Raw genomic sequence first — 15,422 nt, 5'->3', positions numbered from 1 at the left:
TAGCCAAGCCCCCGCAGTGCTGGTTGTATTCAGCTCCCTGCTCTGTACTGTGAAAGGCCCTGCTGTGTGCAGGTACCCTGGGCAAGGGCAACCTGCCAGCTCCTGGTGGTGCTGGGGACGCACAGGGAACAGGCAGCAGGGACAAGTTCTCTCCAGCTTTGTAAAGTCTGTCAAGACACAGCTCCAGACGACAAAGAGCAGTGTGTGCCCAGCCACGGCAGGGCTCGAAACCCAGGGGGTTCAACTCACCGCACTGACAAACCACGTGCAGGGAGTCTGGCGAAGAAGTTCTGAGAGCAAATAGAGTCCAGCTCCACTCTTCTCTTGCCTTGTGGCTGTATCTGAAAGAACAAAGAGACTTAGAGGGTTGTTCTGAAAGAATAGAGACTTAAAGGGTTGTTTTGTGTTGTTTATTTTTGAAAGGAGACCAGCAACACAGACACGAGCCACGTCGTGACGGGTCGCCTCTCAGAGCACCAAGCCGTGAGAAGGCTTTGCAGGGACTTTATGTCCGCTGCCCTGAGGGGCCAGACACTCTGCCGGCTTCTCTCCCCGCCTCGCCCCGGCCCAGGACACGGCCACGGCCGGGCTGAGGGCGCTGTGGCCCCGCTAGGTGGCGGTACGAGCCCGGCCCTTGGGGCTGGGCCTTGAGCCGTGCCCAGGCTCGTACCGCCACCTCGCGGCCGGGCCGTGCCGCTGGCTTCACGGGTACAGGTGAGGCCTGGGCCGTCGGCCCTCGGTTCCAGGCTTCCCCTGTTTGGAAAAGCAACGGAACTTGTAAATAAATAAAGAATAAAACCCACAAAGCACAGCCCTGCCCCGGTGACGGGTCCTCCTCAGAGCCAAAGGGGAGCGTGGGGCAGATGTCCCCTTCCAGCTTCTGTGCCTGTCTGCCAATTCGGCTATATACAGGCATCACCTAAACAAGGTTTCACGTGTTCTTCATGAAAGTAATTATCTGGTCTTTCATCTGCCTCCTGTTATCACCAGCTGCAGGCTCAACAGCGTGCTGGAGAGGAGCAGAGTGCAGCCCTCACAACCAAGGCTGAGTGGTGGCAATGATTTCGATTTATAGGGCACCAGAGGTCCTGGCGGCTGTGTCACCCTGCGAATTCACAGCAGCCACCTCGCCTCATTTCTGTATTTCCCCTTACCCACCTGTGCCCAAGAGCCGCCCGCCACAAAGATCTGGGAGCCGTGTTTGAACACAGACCCCCTGCTCACAAAGCACTGAACGGGGCTGGCCGCAGTGCACAGCAGCCAGAGTTCAGACTAATTTCTCTTGCCTCTTACCCTCACTTATGCAATTCTTCCTAATCCGTGAGGCACGAAGGGAGCAGAAACTGGCTGCAGCTCCCTTGCTGGACTCTCTGGCATGGGAAAGTGTCAGTGGGTGGGAGAGCTAGAATAGCCACTCCTACGGCTCCCTTCCAAAGCCATAAATGCAAAGATAGGGAGATGACTGGCACCCAGAAACGAAGCGCGTGGAGGACGAACACGGCGGCTATCCCCACCTGGTGCCCAGGCCATCGAGGCCAGCCGCCAGCTGACACAGACCAGCCCGGGGGCTGCTCTTCTACGCCAGCGTTCACCACCACCAAGTCCTAACTGATCCCCTGGCAGCCCCACTTATCCCATGGTGCTCAACACGAGAGCAGCTGAATAAAAAGTATTTGTAAAGGCTGTGGAGTGGAGCTTTAATGCTTTTAATCAAAAATCTGATAATTCTTCACTGAGGCTCACTCTCCTGTCAACCTAAGACTTCCTTCGGTTTACCTTACCCCCACCAATACACACCCTGAGGTTCCAGTTACCTGGCCCCAGCTTCAGGTCCTCTGAATCGTTCCCCTCTTTTAAAAATTTCCTTAATGTATTACCGATATCTATTCCTGGGAACTCCTGACACTTGTCAGGGTGCCCTAAAAGGGTTAGATTCCTGTTCCCTTGACGGATTTTTTGAAAGTCTGAGTACTCTAGAAGAAGAAAAAAAAAAGGATTAACACATGCTCTGCAACAAATTCATCAAACTCAGAGATTATGATTACCTAGGAAATGTGAGACAACCATGGAGAACCTCTGGAAAGTTAGTGGACAGCAACTTCTCTACTTTTTTAATTTATTTGGGGTGGAGCGGAGGGTGGTGAGGGTGCAAGGAGACAGGCTACTCATAAAACACAGAGTCACCTCTTACTGTCCCTGCTCAGAAAGAAAACCCACATCTTGCCAGCCAAATGACTTCAGTACAGACTTTGCAACACAGCACTGGCGCCTAGGGCTTCTGCTTTGTCACTGCTCCCTTCCATGGGCATTTGTGTGCATTCAGACGCCCCCTATTTTTCTTTCCTCCACAGAGCTGCAGAGTGGGTGCTCTGACCTCCAATTTGCTCTGGAAATTTTTCAGAGTCTGGTAGGGGAAGGTATTTTGCTCATGTTGTCCCACTGGCTGGAGGCAGTGGTGCCAATCTCCAGGTGTCGTCTCTGCAGCACTCGGTAGGGCAAAGAGCAACATGTAGATAAAGAGGGGATTGAGCAACCCAGCACTGCAAAGGCCAAGCATGCTAGGTCAGAGGTGAGCAGAAAATGAGCAGAAGACCAACAAACACCCGAGCATCCCCAAGTCACATGGGAACGAGGGGTGAGGGAGCCCTCGGGGAGGGGGAGGACTCTGGTCTGTAACAAAAGAACCGAAGGAGGCCAGGAGACACAGCCTGCAACCCGCCTGGGGAGCTCCCTGCCACTGGAGACTGCAAGGCAGAGTACCACAGCTGCGGTTTAAGAAGAGAGGAAGGCATGTGGCAATAGTTTTTTATGTTAAAATGAGGCAAAGTCTCCAGCCTGGTCTAAGAGCTGGGGGAGATGGAAGGAGAGCCAACCTCCCTCAGTTGAGACATTGTCTCTGCCAACCTCTCTCTGAGTTGAGACATTGTCCCTGCCTGACATTTCATAAATGCTGGCTTTTTTGTTGTTTGTTTGTTTGTTTTTTAACAGTGGAGAAGAGCAAGTTGAAAGCAATAGATTGAAATCTGGCGTCTGCCAGGTACAACTTATGAGTCGTTGCTGGCAGAAGGTGTGCGGCTGTATAAAGAGGGACCTGGGGCTAGGAAGAAGTTAAAAACAGAGCACACAACATGCTCAGAAATAAATTTCAATTTTACTTCTCTATTTTGCAGCTTTTATTGCAACATTGCTCAAGCCGGGCTTTCAGGCAAGGTCACATCCTACCCCCTGAGACCTTCCCACACCACTCCTGTGCTCTCCCCCAGTGTGCTCACACATGGGGACACCACTCTGCTCTGAAACCCTTCACGTTCTCCTCTGTGCTCACCTTGAGCATACCACCTACAGCACCTTGTTCACTGCTGTCAGCTTCTAGCACTACCCTCTTGCCTCTTTGCTCCTCTTCTGCTCCTCCACATCGCATTTCACATTTCAGACTGCAGGTCTGTGGGTGAGCAGCTGTGCTCACACTGGGCTTTTAGCATGATGGAGCCTTGATCTTATCGATCTGCTATGAGCTGCTGCAAGGCAAATAATACATGAGACGGGTCTATAGCAAGAAGCATAAGAAATTATAGACAGCCTCTATCTAGAGTACGAACCCCAGCCCACAGACCTTCTTAGAAATGCTTCAGTGTTTGATCTGTGACCATTAAACTAATAACACCTCCCCAAAGTGAGTGTCCTTCTAGGGACAGCTGCTATAGACCTGGAGTGTGGGAACTGGAAAATTTGCAAGAAATCCTAGAAAAGGAGACAATTTCCAGGAAAAAAAAAAAAAAAAAAAAAAAAAAGAGTCTCTGCAATGCTTTATTGTAGGTCTGAGCCTGCAGCTGGAAATGTGTGGCTTCTACAGCACAAAAGGGAAACTGGAGAGCAGAATTTAATTCATGACAGCACTGAGCAGTGACAATGAAATTCTTTCCTCCACTTTGCCTCTTTTCATATCCTTGTCTTACCCTTCCAGTATCTATATTGTTTCACACGCAAATAAAGAGGAATCTGGATTTTATTGCATCAGAAAAACATCTTTTGCTGCTCAAAAATGTTGATGTTCTCACTAAGTAATTTGTGACTAATGCCATCTCCTTCCCCAACTGACTAGTTCTGAAAAACTAAGTCATTAAATCAGTAAAAAGAGGGTGCTTTTCATAGAAATGCTGCCTTTCTGCTGCAATCTGCTCTGTCGGGAGACCTGTTACGGAGAGTGAGGCCAGTGCCCAGATCCCTTCACCAGGAAGGTCTGCATCTCTCTTCCTATCCAGGCACCTCTGTGCGGAGAAGGCTTTCCAGGACCATTAGCAGCCTCCTCACACCTGGCCAGGCCAAGCCGTGGCACTTGCAGGGACGGAGCTCGGTGTGCCAAGACCTCCACCCAACCCTCTGTGGTGCGAGCTTCGCCCTACACCTGTTCCCATTTCAAAAACCCCATTTCTGGCCATGCATTTGTTATGACAAGTGCAGAAACAATTTAAAAGAGACCGGAGTTAGCTCAAAACCTGCTTGCCGAACGTTAGGGTTTTGGATGAGTGGTTAGTCCCGCCAACAAGGTTCCCATGAGAAGCTGAGAATGGACGTTGGCTCCGTGAGAGTGGATGTTGGGATTTGAGGTGAGCTGGAGGAAGTTTAAAGAGATCTCGGTGCAGCAGGGAGGTGAGGGGGGAGAAGGGAAGGAGGGGACAAGCTGGGCATCCAACCTCAATTACCACTCCGGCTGACGTGTGATCTCAGTGACTACGGGATTACTCAGCACTGGCCTGGAAAAGGAGGTGTGGGCCACACCATCCCTGATATAATCTATTTCACATGACAGTTGCACAGACGTTTTATTTTGTTAGGGAAGATCAGCCTGGGCGGGAGTACGGCTTTCTGCCGCTGAGCTGCAGGGAACAGGGCAGAAATTTGGAGAGGGCAAACTCAGATCTCCACGAGTGTCTTGAAAAAATGCCCACCAAACTTATCGATCGGTTTTAGCATTCAATTTTAGCCAGTGGCCGTGGCAACCCGTCGGGGTAATGCCAGGAAAAACCAAACAGGCGTTTCAGCAGGAGATCTTCTGCTTGTGGGTTCCCGAGCTGTTTTGGAGGTAGGAAGCGCATGAGACTGATTTTCAAGAGTTCAGTTGCAAGGGCCAGTTAGGGCAGCCGCTGGATGTAACTGCCAGATCAGAAGGCAGGATAAAGACACAGAACGAGAGGGTAAACAGCCAGGAGAACAAGCCCCGGCTCCCTGCGACTTGCCAGTATTTGCACCCAATACAGATGTTTGTATTTAGGAAGGTATGGGCTCCAGCTACAACCTCCAGACCCAGATCTCTGGCCAGGCCCAGCTCCAATTTAATCTCTGGTGCATTCACCAAAGATTAACTTGGTAGATAAAGATGGAACTAGAAATATTTGAAGCCTGAAAACCAGTTAGGGTACTTTTGTTATGGAAAGAAAAATCCCTTTAGAACACGAGAAGAAAAGGCAAAGAAAACTAAAAAAAATGCAAGAAAGACAAAGTGTGATGGTCCACTGACTGATTTCTGAATTCTTCCTCTTTTCAAAGTTCTGAGGTTTGAACATTATGAACAGTTGACTGTTTGAATCGTATAATGCAATACCTGTTCCTCTGGCTTAACGTTACAATATTTCCCACACCGCAGGATTGCTTCACATTATTCTAAGAGGCAGTGTCATTTTCCCTGCAGTGCTAGGTCTTCTTTACTGAGGCGAAGGACACTCCTACTTCCTTTAATTATATGTTTTGTTTTAAATTAATGTCCTTTATTCTGGCGATGAATCACCGGCTTGTAGACAGGTAAATGTGGGAGTAAGAGAGTGAAAATATAAGTTTGATTCCCAAGGTGGGTGTCTTTAATTAAAACGGACATCAAGATTCAGTCTTCCTTCCCAAACTTACCCTGCCATTCTGCAGGCTCTGGGCTCCCATGTAGCCGCGCACGTACCGGCCTGCTTCAGAACCGCCTGGGTCCCCTTTGGGTCCAGGGCACAGATCCCCTATCGCTTGTGTACCCTGACAGTTGCACCACATCGTGCAAAGTAAATACGCCGAGACAAACTTTAAGGCCACCATCCCGGCACGAAGGGCTGGGGAGGGGAGCTGTGGCTTTGCTGTGACTGCTCCAGCGGCGAGCAGGGAGCCCGGAGCCGCTTCTCCCCGCTCCCTGCCGGCCCCTGGACAATGCCGCTGCGCTCCCCTGCCCGCGGAGCTGCCGCCGGCTGTTCCTCCCCCGAGCACCGCACGGCGAGCACCGCGCTCTGCCCTCCGTTCGCAGCGCTCCCCCGCCTTGCCAAAAGCGCTTGGAAAAAGCCAAACCAGCCAGCTGAATAACCCCTCGCTGCCTGCATTTCCCCGGGGGCAAACCGAGCCCGGCGGGGCGGGGAGCGCTGCACCCCTGCGTCCCCAAACGCGCGCACCTCGCAGGGTGCGGGGCTGCTCCGCACCCCCCCGGGGCTCATCGCTGCCCCCTCCCCGGGGCCGGGCAGGGAGCGGGGGGCACCTGCGGTCCCAGCCCCGTCCCGGGCGGTCCCGGCGGCGGTGCCGGCCCCCGCAGCCGCTCCGCACCCGCTCCGCACCCGCGGGCCGGGGCCGGCGGCAGCTCGGCGTGGCAGGCGGCCAGGCGGTGACGCGCCTGTTGCTATGGGATCGGCCGCCCCTATAAATAACCGAGCGGAGGAACTTTCCTAAGGCAGAGGCTTTTAGGACGCGGGCCCCGCAACCAGATGGTCCGCAGGAGAAGCGCCAGCTCCAGCCGCAGCACCCGGAGCGGCAGAGCCCCGCCGAGCCGCAGGGACTGAGCCGGCGCCGGGGGGGGCAGCGCAGCAGCCGCGGTGCCCAGCGCCGGAGCCCGAGGCAGGGTCCGGAGCCCCCCACCCCGACGGCGGCAGCTCGATCCTCTGCCGGGGGGGCCCCCTGCGCCGTCTTCTCCTCCCCGCATCCCCCTTTGCTTTCATGCAACGCCTGGTGGCCTGGGACGCAGCATGCCTCCCCATCCAGCCGCCCGCCTTTAAATCCATGGAAGTGGCGAATTTCTATTACGAGGCGGACTGTCTGGCTGCTCTCAACAAGCTGCACCCGCGGGCGGCCGGGGGCCGCTCCATGACCGAGCTGACCGTAGGGGACCACGAGCGAGCCATCGACTTCAGCCCCTACCTGGACCCCTTAGCATCCCAGCAGCCGGCGCAGCCGCCTCCTCCCGCAGCAGCAGCAGGGGGCAACTTTGAGCCTCCGTGCAGCAGCGGCGGCGGCCAAGATTTCCTTTCCGATCTCTTCGCCGAGGACTATAAAGGCAGCGGCGGCAAGAAGCCCGACTACACCTACATCAGCCTCGGCCGGCACGGCCACCCGTGCGGCAGCCAGAGCCACAAGCCGGGGGGGCTGCCGGGCTGCTTCCCGCCCCAGATCGTGGAGACCAAAGCCGAGCCGGTCTTCGAGACCCTGGACTCTTGCAAAGGGCCCCGTAAGGAAGAAGGGGGGGCCGGGCCGGGACCGGGGGGCATGTCCTCGCCCTACGGCAGCACCGTGCGCTCCTACCTGGGCTACCAGTCGGTGCCGAGCGGCAGCAGCGGGAACCTGTCCACCTCGTCCTCCTCCAGCCCCCCCGGCACCCCCAACCCCTCCGAGTCCTCCAAGTCGGCCGCGGCCGGCGGGGGCTACTCGGCCCCCCCCGCGGGCAAGAACAAGCCCAAGAAGTGCGTGGACAAGCACAGCGACGAGTACAAGCTGCGCCGGGAGAGGAACAACATCGCGGTGCGCAAGAGCCGCGACAAAGCCAAAATGCGCAACCTGGAGACGCAGCACAAAGTCTTGGAACTGACGGCCGAGAACGAGCGGCTGCAGAAGAAGGTGGAGCAGCTCTCCCGGGAGCTCAGCACCCTCAGGAACTTGTTCAAACAGCTGCCCGAGCCCCTGCTCGCCTCCTCGCCGCGCTGCTGACCCCCTTTCCCCGGGGCCGGCCGGAGGGGAGCGCCGGTGGCCGGCTCCCCGCTGCGCCCCCCCCCCCCCCCCATATGCCGGGGGAGCCCGGGGCTGGGGGCCCGCAGCGTGCCCCCGGGGCTCCCCCCGGGCTCGGCGGGGTTTTCTGCTCGGTTTGCTCTTTATTTACGCGTCGGCGGAGGGGCCCGGCGAGGCCGCCTGGGCGCGGGGTTCGCGCCGGGGGTCGGGGGTCGGGGGCCGGCGGCCGCGGGGCTCTGCGGGCTGCTGGGCGCTGGGGGTATTTAACACAGCGAGAGGAGAGCAGGGCGAAGTGATGCAATCCTTGAAGCATGGCTGGGAATGCTGCGTACATGATGCAATCTCGTGTAACTGTCAGTCATGGATTGAGTAATCTGTTAAAGATGTTCCTACGTTTGTTTTTTTTTTTTTATTATAAAGAATAATCTATTTCTATAAGAAAATACATATGTATATTTTGGGATCTATGCATTCTTGCTACGTTTGAAGCATTAATGAACAATTTTAATAAACTTTATGACTAGGTTAAAAAAAGTAGCTTGTTTTATTTGGAAGGCACGTTTGAAGCTAGCTTAAAGGCAGCGCTGAAACTCTAGCTGCATCTGGCTCGGTGCTGTGATCAGGGAGCAGGATTTCTGTTGGTCTTTTCACTTTCTCTGTGACTCAGAGAAAAACAAAAACAAAAACCCCAAGAGAAAGCCAGCAAAGAGCAGGGCTGGAAGCTTCAGCCAGTTCTCGTTGCCTCATTTTATTTCCTCTAATCACTTGCTTTAGCTGCCGCTTGGGTATTGTGTGGGGAGGAGGTGGTTGTTTGGCGTTTTCGGGTTTTGCACTTCTTGCTGTTCCCAACGTGTAGAGCGAGGTGTGCTGTCCAAACCGGGGCCGGTCCTTGGCAAAGTAACTCCGACTCTGAAGTGGGAGGGAGGAAGAAAAAGTAAGGGAGGAAGCTTTAATTAATTTATTTATTTTTTCCTTAAGGAGTTTCTGTTCTCTAAGCTATGATTCAGCCTTTCTTATGTTTGTAGTTTACAGGAACAAACATCAGAAAGTAGCATGTCTGTTGGATGCTGGTAACTCGGTCACTGCTCAGGAAGCTCTCCTGCAGCCGGCCAGGTGAGAGGCACACGAACAGCTCCCTTATCCTTTCTCTTGAGGCATTTTCCGAAAAACCTGTAGATGGAGTTTCTCTGTTGAGAGGTGTTTGTTTCTGTGCTTCTGTGCTTGGGGAACAGTGGCAGATAAGCTGGGGGGCAGAGAAGGAGGATGCTGGTGCTGGGCTACACCTCTGTTCCCAGGGGAGCTGGGGCTCTGCCTCTGATGGAAGGAGCCAGGCTCAGCACGGCTCCTGAGCCCCCGCTGCTCGCTGCCGTATGCAGCTCTGCGAGCAGCTAACAGTCCCGAGCTGGTTACGCGCAGGGAGTTGAGAAAATGATCAGCTCTTACTCAGCATTTTCCATTTTCCTGTCAGGCCAAATTTAAGCACTAAGTTTTTAAGTCGAGTGCCTCCAAACAGAAACTTCTTAACTGTCTGTGCTGTTGGACAGCTGAATACAGAAGGGCTTTTCTGGATCGAGCCAATGCATTGGAATTGGCTGCTATACATTCCAATGCAAAAAGCAGCAGATTTCAGGACAAATATTGAGTTTGTTGTTTATTTCTAATGTTTCTCAAAGCAAAGCATGTTTTCTACTGAAAGAACTGTTGTGCATTTTTGACACTTAAGATCATATCTTCCTCTGGCGGGGCAAAATCCCGGCGCTCTTCCTGAAATTTGTTGTGCGTCCCCTGCTCCCGCAGTGCCTCCGCAGCTCCTGCTAGGAGTTGGGCACTGTAAGCACAAAGTGTTAGACCTGTTACAGATTTCTGCTGTTTTAATTTGTACAGCACAGTTCAGCTGGTTTTATGAGACCCTAAGAATAGATTTTCTCGGGTGAGCTAGCTCCTGCACCGGCTTGACTCAAGTTCTTGCAGGCAGGATAGACGTTAGATCTTGTCTTGACTGTCCCTCGTGACGCTGATTTCTCCAGCCTCCTGTGGCTGTTTATTCTACTATTCTTCTAGTTACGAAACTTATCCACATCGTTAGATCCTATTTTCTTGTTGTGCTGTAGGCCATGTAATGTTACCCAAACTCACAAGCTGCGTTCCCAGTCGGAGCTGAGTGCTGCTGAGGGCAGAATTGCTGCAGGACTGAAGATGTCCTCAGATACATTTCTTTCTTTCTTTATAAATGACAAAGCTTCCAACAAAAGTTCAGTTTATGAGGGCTGGGAGGCAGGGTAGATTGAAAGATAAGATGTACTAAAGGTATTTATATTTGTTTAAATAATAGTCCAGTTTTGGAGATAGAGCTCTGTCAGGCACGAATGAGCTAATCCCCGTCCTTAAACTCTGCCTGCTCCAGGAGAGTCAGGGCAGCGCTGCTGCAATTTAAAGAATGTTTAAATTCCTGCTGTATTGCCATGTATCTCTTCATTTGTATTAAAGATCTCTCATTCAGGAGGAAACTTGTGCAGCGATGAGTTTTTGTCAAAAGGACGCAGTTACAGAGAGGAAAACTGAGAGCACAAATGCATTGATTTTACACTAGTCTCAGAAGGAACCTGGAAGAGTCAGAGAATTCCTGACTCCTTCTTAATCTTCTGTCAGCTACAGAACTTACATTTTAGGAGCTTTCTAGCATGATTAAATGCATAGAGGTCATGAAATACCCTACTTTATAAACAAGCATATGAAAAAGCCCCTGGAATTAAAACATTTCCTAGGAAAAAAAAAAAGTTTGGAAACAGTTTGGGAAAAAGTAGCTTGGAAATGAATCTGAGCACTAATTCTAGTACTAAAGCAGACAAAAGAGTCCAAATATTTTTTCTAATTACAGGGGTGGGGGTGGGGACATTGGAAAATCCCTGTCTGAACAGGGGCTCGGCTCCAAATATTGATATAGCTTCCCATTACAAGCAAGATTTGGTTGACTGAAAGCAGTACGTGGTGCATCTCACTTGTCTTCTCACAAGGTTTCTTTAGCTTCTCTTCCTAAAGTGACTCAGGGCAATTTGCGGTAGGACTTTGCAGGCTACCTGCAGGTAAACCACGCCGAGGAGTTATGGCCTTTACGCCATGAGTCTGTTTTGAATTTTATGGAAGTTTATAAACATCATTTGGTTCGGGGTTGTTTTTCCCCTTTCAAATTGAATGCTACACCGGCTGATTCGTACAGATCTTTCTTGTTACTACCAAAATAACAGAGTTTCTTCCTATTTAGAAATAAGTCTGTAAGACCACATCCCTAGCACTGGTGTCCAAAGCACCTAGCACCATTTCATCATTTGCTAACGTTCAAATTCAGTTGTGCTTAGTTCTGCAAAAGGAATCATATGTACAATTTTAAGCCAAAATATTTAAAAAACATAAGTATTATTTTGTTAGCGGGTTTTCTGTCTATTAATAGCAATTGCTAGCCTCTGCTTATCTGTCCAAAGCATGTATAGCCCCATACAGCTCTGGCATTGTGTGGTGTTGCTCTGACACTTTGCCCGCTGCCTTCCCTTATTGACTCTTGGAAGATGCAGGAAAATTTACACTTGTTTCTATACTAATTGTTTATCTTCTATCCAATACAATCACCCAAATTGCACCAATGGGTTACTGGGCTGGGAGACTCGATCACATTTTGTTTTTTTCCTCATTCTTGCCATAGCCTTCTTCTATCAAAATTACAACCTGAAAAAAATCTTCATGGATTTGTGTTTACCTTTACAATTTCCTCACTAGACCAACTGTTATTAATGTGGATGTGTATGAAAATATGAAGTTACTCTCGTACTAGGTAGTTTTCAAGCAATGTTTCCTTAGCTGTGACAAGAATAAAAGTCAATGCAACTTAGTATCTGCTTTAATAAAGACAAAAATGTATATGAGGCCAAATTACACATCTTCTTTTGTCATTTATAATGGTATCACTTAAGATACAATAAGTATTGTCTTGCATTTTCCTGTTATTCTGAGCAACACAAACTAAACCACCACCGAACTAGACCAGCAGGGTTTTGCATTCGGTTTGTTCTGGTTAGAGATGATCATGTGGTGGATGGGGTAATGATGAATCCACTTCTCTTTTTCCTACTAAGAACTAAGGAAAAAAAAAAAAAAAAAAAAAAAAAAGCTCTCTTCCAGGTTAGCCTTTTTTTTTTTTTTTTTTTTTTGGCATGTTTATCTCTGTGCACATGCTTAGTAGTCAGAATTTTAGGGCAAAACTCATATGTTAATGTGAAGTGTTAAGAAAAATGTAAACCTATGCATGTATGTTGCAAGGATCGTAGTACAATCAAGAAATCTAAACGAAACTAGGCATATAATGAACTACTCCCACGGAAACAATTCTGTTCTGTTTTTAACTACTCAGTAAAGTAAAAGTAGAACCAAGTGGCACTATCTATACATTAAATACATGAGGGAATTGGCTCTTCTTTTGGGCAATGCACCCTGAACAGACTAGTGAAATGATTAAAAGAATGGAGTTCTACTTAACTATTTGCTGGGACCCAAAACATATTCTGAAAGTTCAATCCTTTCAGCAGAAAGCTAAACTTTGTACAAGCTGTAAACTTGGGTAATATCCCGTGATTTTCGGAGGTTTCTGATTCTATCATGTGAATTGAGGCCTGCTTTGACCCAGCCTGGGCAGCTGAGCAGCCCAAACCATGTGGAATATGTAAGCACCTGGAAATAGCCGCGCACTGACATCAGGACCATGTGAGATGAATGATGCAGTGTAAGCCTGATGCAAAACTACGTGAAATCCCAAGACAGTTTCTCTTTGCAGTGATACCAGACCCTGCAGCTCAGCAGCCGGGAGCACAACCGCTGTGGGATTTGAGTCCTGAGCCTCAGTAAAGAAGAGCTCTCAAGTTCAGCACAGCTCCGATTCTGATTTGGGTAGTTCTATCTACTGGGAACTAAAATCCCTTTGTGATTGTTTTCGTACCTGCTAAATTGTTTGACTGTTCTGTTTTGAATAAAGGGCTTTCTACCCCTCCTACAAATGTTGGTGGTTAGATCTGGATGGGTGTGAAAAACAATAGGGCTGGAATTCCCAACTCGGATAAATGGGTTAATAGTTGCTGAAACTAACTGATTTGTGTTTACCAGAGGGACACATTTGGTTCCAAACCTTCTGACTGGTTGTCACAGTTTTCACAGAGCAGAGCCAAATTTAACCCTCATTTGTTTTGAAGCCACCACAAATTTGGGGTATTTAATTCCAATAATATTTTCTAGCTAATTACAGTCTAAGGAAGGCTTTGATCTACATCATTTTTTTGCCTTTCCCTGTCCCATCTGCTCCTGCCTCTGTATCACACATTACGTAGCTATCAAAGCACTTTCTCAGAGTCCAGGGTACTTAAATCAGAGGCTTTAGTTAGGGCTCACAATTTCATAAAATTTGCAGAATAATAAATCATCTCAGAACTCACGCATTCCCTCCCTACAGCACACAACAGAAGCGCTGGCTTTGTCAGCAGACCTCGTTTTGATGGGCTTGAACAGCATGCCAGGCAGAGTAAGGAGCTGAGTTTTTGATAGAGGCTACGAAAGCTTATGGTCCCTATCCCCACATAAAAGAAGTGCAACAGCTGGTTTGTTTTCTATAAATACCTTGCGTTTGCTAGTCCATTGCAACAGCACTTCATTAAGCCTGTGGTAGGTAGCTCATTGATGTTGTCTAGAAATTACAGTAACAGGAATCAGTCTCCTTCAAACAATGCAAAAATCCCTCTAATGCCTCATCCACTGACTGCGTTCCCCTCCTACATTAGCTCACCTGTGATCCAGGTCCACAAAAGTTTTGTGAGCTTGATTTATATTTTGTGTAAGTGAGCAGAGAGGCTTTGCTTTTAGAAATGAATGTCACGGTGACACGATGGGAAAATATTTCTGTGCAACATGATGAAACAATTACTTGGCTGAAGTAATTCAGGAAGGGAATCACAAGAACAAGAGAAAGTGCCTGGAGCCGGTTTGAGAAGCAGAAGGAGAGACCACTGGTGGCTAGCTAGCAGAAACATTGTTTTGCTAATTTCCCCAGCCTCTGTCATCTAGACAATAACTCGGGGGTGGATGTTTCTGACTGTGATTCGCCACATTTCTCCGAGTCTAGGTGTCTTCCAGGGAACAGGGAGGACATGGATTCTGCCTCTATTGTTTTCTGAAATACAAAAGGACAGAAAGGGAACCTAGAATGTAATTCATCGAGATACTTAAGTGTGTCTAATGTTTAAACGTACAAGAAGCAGAACAAAATCTGTGGGATAACTTGACACAATGAGATGAGTAGAATTACACAAAAAAAAAAAAAAAAAAAAAAAAAAAAGGAGTAATCATCAAGGAGTTTGATTGCTTACAGGAATGTAAGCTGGACCATAGCCACTTATGCCTAACTTCTGCATGCAAGCTGGCTTTTACACCAGCTCAATGAAGACAGATAACTTCCAAGCAGCACTGTGGTTTCGCTGATGTGTTCCTGATGCCCACTCATGGTGGCAGAAAACATTGTTCTGCTCCAAGTTAAGAACAGCTCCGACTGCTGTGTTGAGTCCCCAGATCTGAAGGACGAGGAGGGGAGGCAGAAGGCCTTCATGCAGGACTTTAGCTATGGGGTTCGCAGTGTCCTTAAACACTTTCAAAGCAAATTATATAGCTGCAGAGTTAATGAGTGCAGAACTCTGACAGAAATGAAGCAGCAAGGCATAAATACCGAGCTTTAACGAAAGTATGAGAATGGAAGGACACAGTTTCTGGTCCTGGTCCTCTCACCAGTTTATCATATATCTTTAGATAGTTAGCCCCTAAATGTACTAGGAACTGTGTGCACATATGTGCATCTCTAACGTGCAGTTGCCATAGCTGCAGGTATATTTGCCTATTATATATTTAGATCCTGATCTTACATATGTGCTTCATTTTATACATGTAGCTGCAGTGATTTCAGTGGAACTGTTATTACTCCCATGAGTAATGATAAATGCACAGATCGGTATTTACATGGATGCATTTACATGGATCTGTATATACATGGATCTGAGATCACTGTGTCTCTGGGAAGATTTTTGTGCCATCCTCTGTTTTGCACCACATGCCCTAGGAAATTTTCTACAGAGCTACCCAGGCACATGGTCTGATCTGGCTGTCCCCTCCCATACAAAAGGTGATGATGGTGGCTTCAGCATTTTTGTACTCCTCAGGACAGAAGGAAAATCTGACTAGTGTGACACTGCCTGTGCTCTAACAGCTACCAGTGGGTCCCAGTGTAACAAAGCACTTGAGCAGAAGCAAAACAAAGCTGAACACCAGCTTGCAAGTTCTGGATGTGCTAAGTGCTCTGCTGAAACACACCATTCCAGTCCGAGGCACGGATAGCTACCTGGCCTCTGGATCACTGCTGTGATGCAGCTGTGCCGCTGGCACAG

At 49.3% G+C, this 15,422-nt stretch overlaps 2 protein-coding genes across 3 annotated transcripts in view; one reads left to right on the top strand and one right to left on the bottom strand.

The window, feature by feature from the left end:
* LOC309884285 (uncharacterized protein) overlaps positions 1 to 15,422 on the bottom strand; it is a 171,683-nt gene that overhangs the window by 1,713 nt on the left and 154,548 nt on the right. Inside the window, exon 7 of one of the 2 annotated variants that reach the window (XM_082773098.1) lies at positions 250 to 341. In XM_082773098.1, the coding sequence (XP_082629224.1) occupies positions 250 to 341 (92 nt within the window). Of the gene's footprint in view, positions 1 to 249; positions 342 to 8,325; positions 14,162 to 15,422 lie in introns of those variants that run through there. The other variant, XM_082773099.1, reaches the window with a different exon arrangement.
* CEBPB (CCAAT enhancer binding protein beta) lies at positions 6,715 to 8,419 on the top strand. Its single transcript, XM_082773092.1, has one exon. It carries the CDS (start codon positions 6,955 to 6,957, stop codon positions 7,936 to 7,938), a length of 984 nt encoding a protein of 327 aa, XP_082629218.1. The 5' UTR covers positions 6,715 to 6,954; the 3' UTR covers positions 7,939 to 8,419.

This window comes from Aythya marila (genome assembly GCF_965140915.1).
Source record: "Aythya marila genome assembly, chromosome: 16".
Classification (NCBI taxonomy): domain Eukaryota; kingdom Metazoa; phylum Chordata; class Aves; order Anseriformes; family Anatidae; genus Aythya; species Aythya marila.
This window is presented reverse-complemented; position numbering and strand designations above follow the sequence as displayed.

Coding starts and splice junctions, on each gene's coding strand:
- CEBPB (XM_082773092.1), top strand. CDS start 6,955: ATGCAACGCCTGGTGGCCTGGGACGCAGCATGCCTCCCCATCCAGCCG.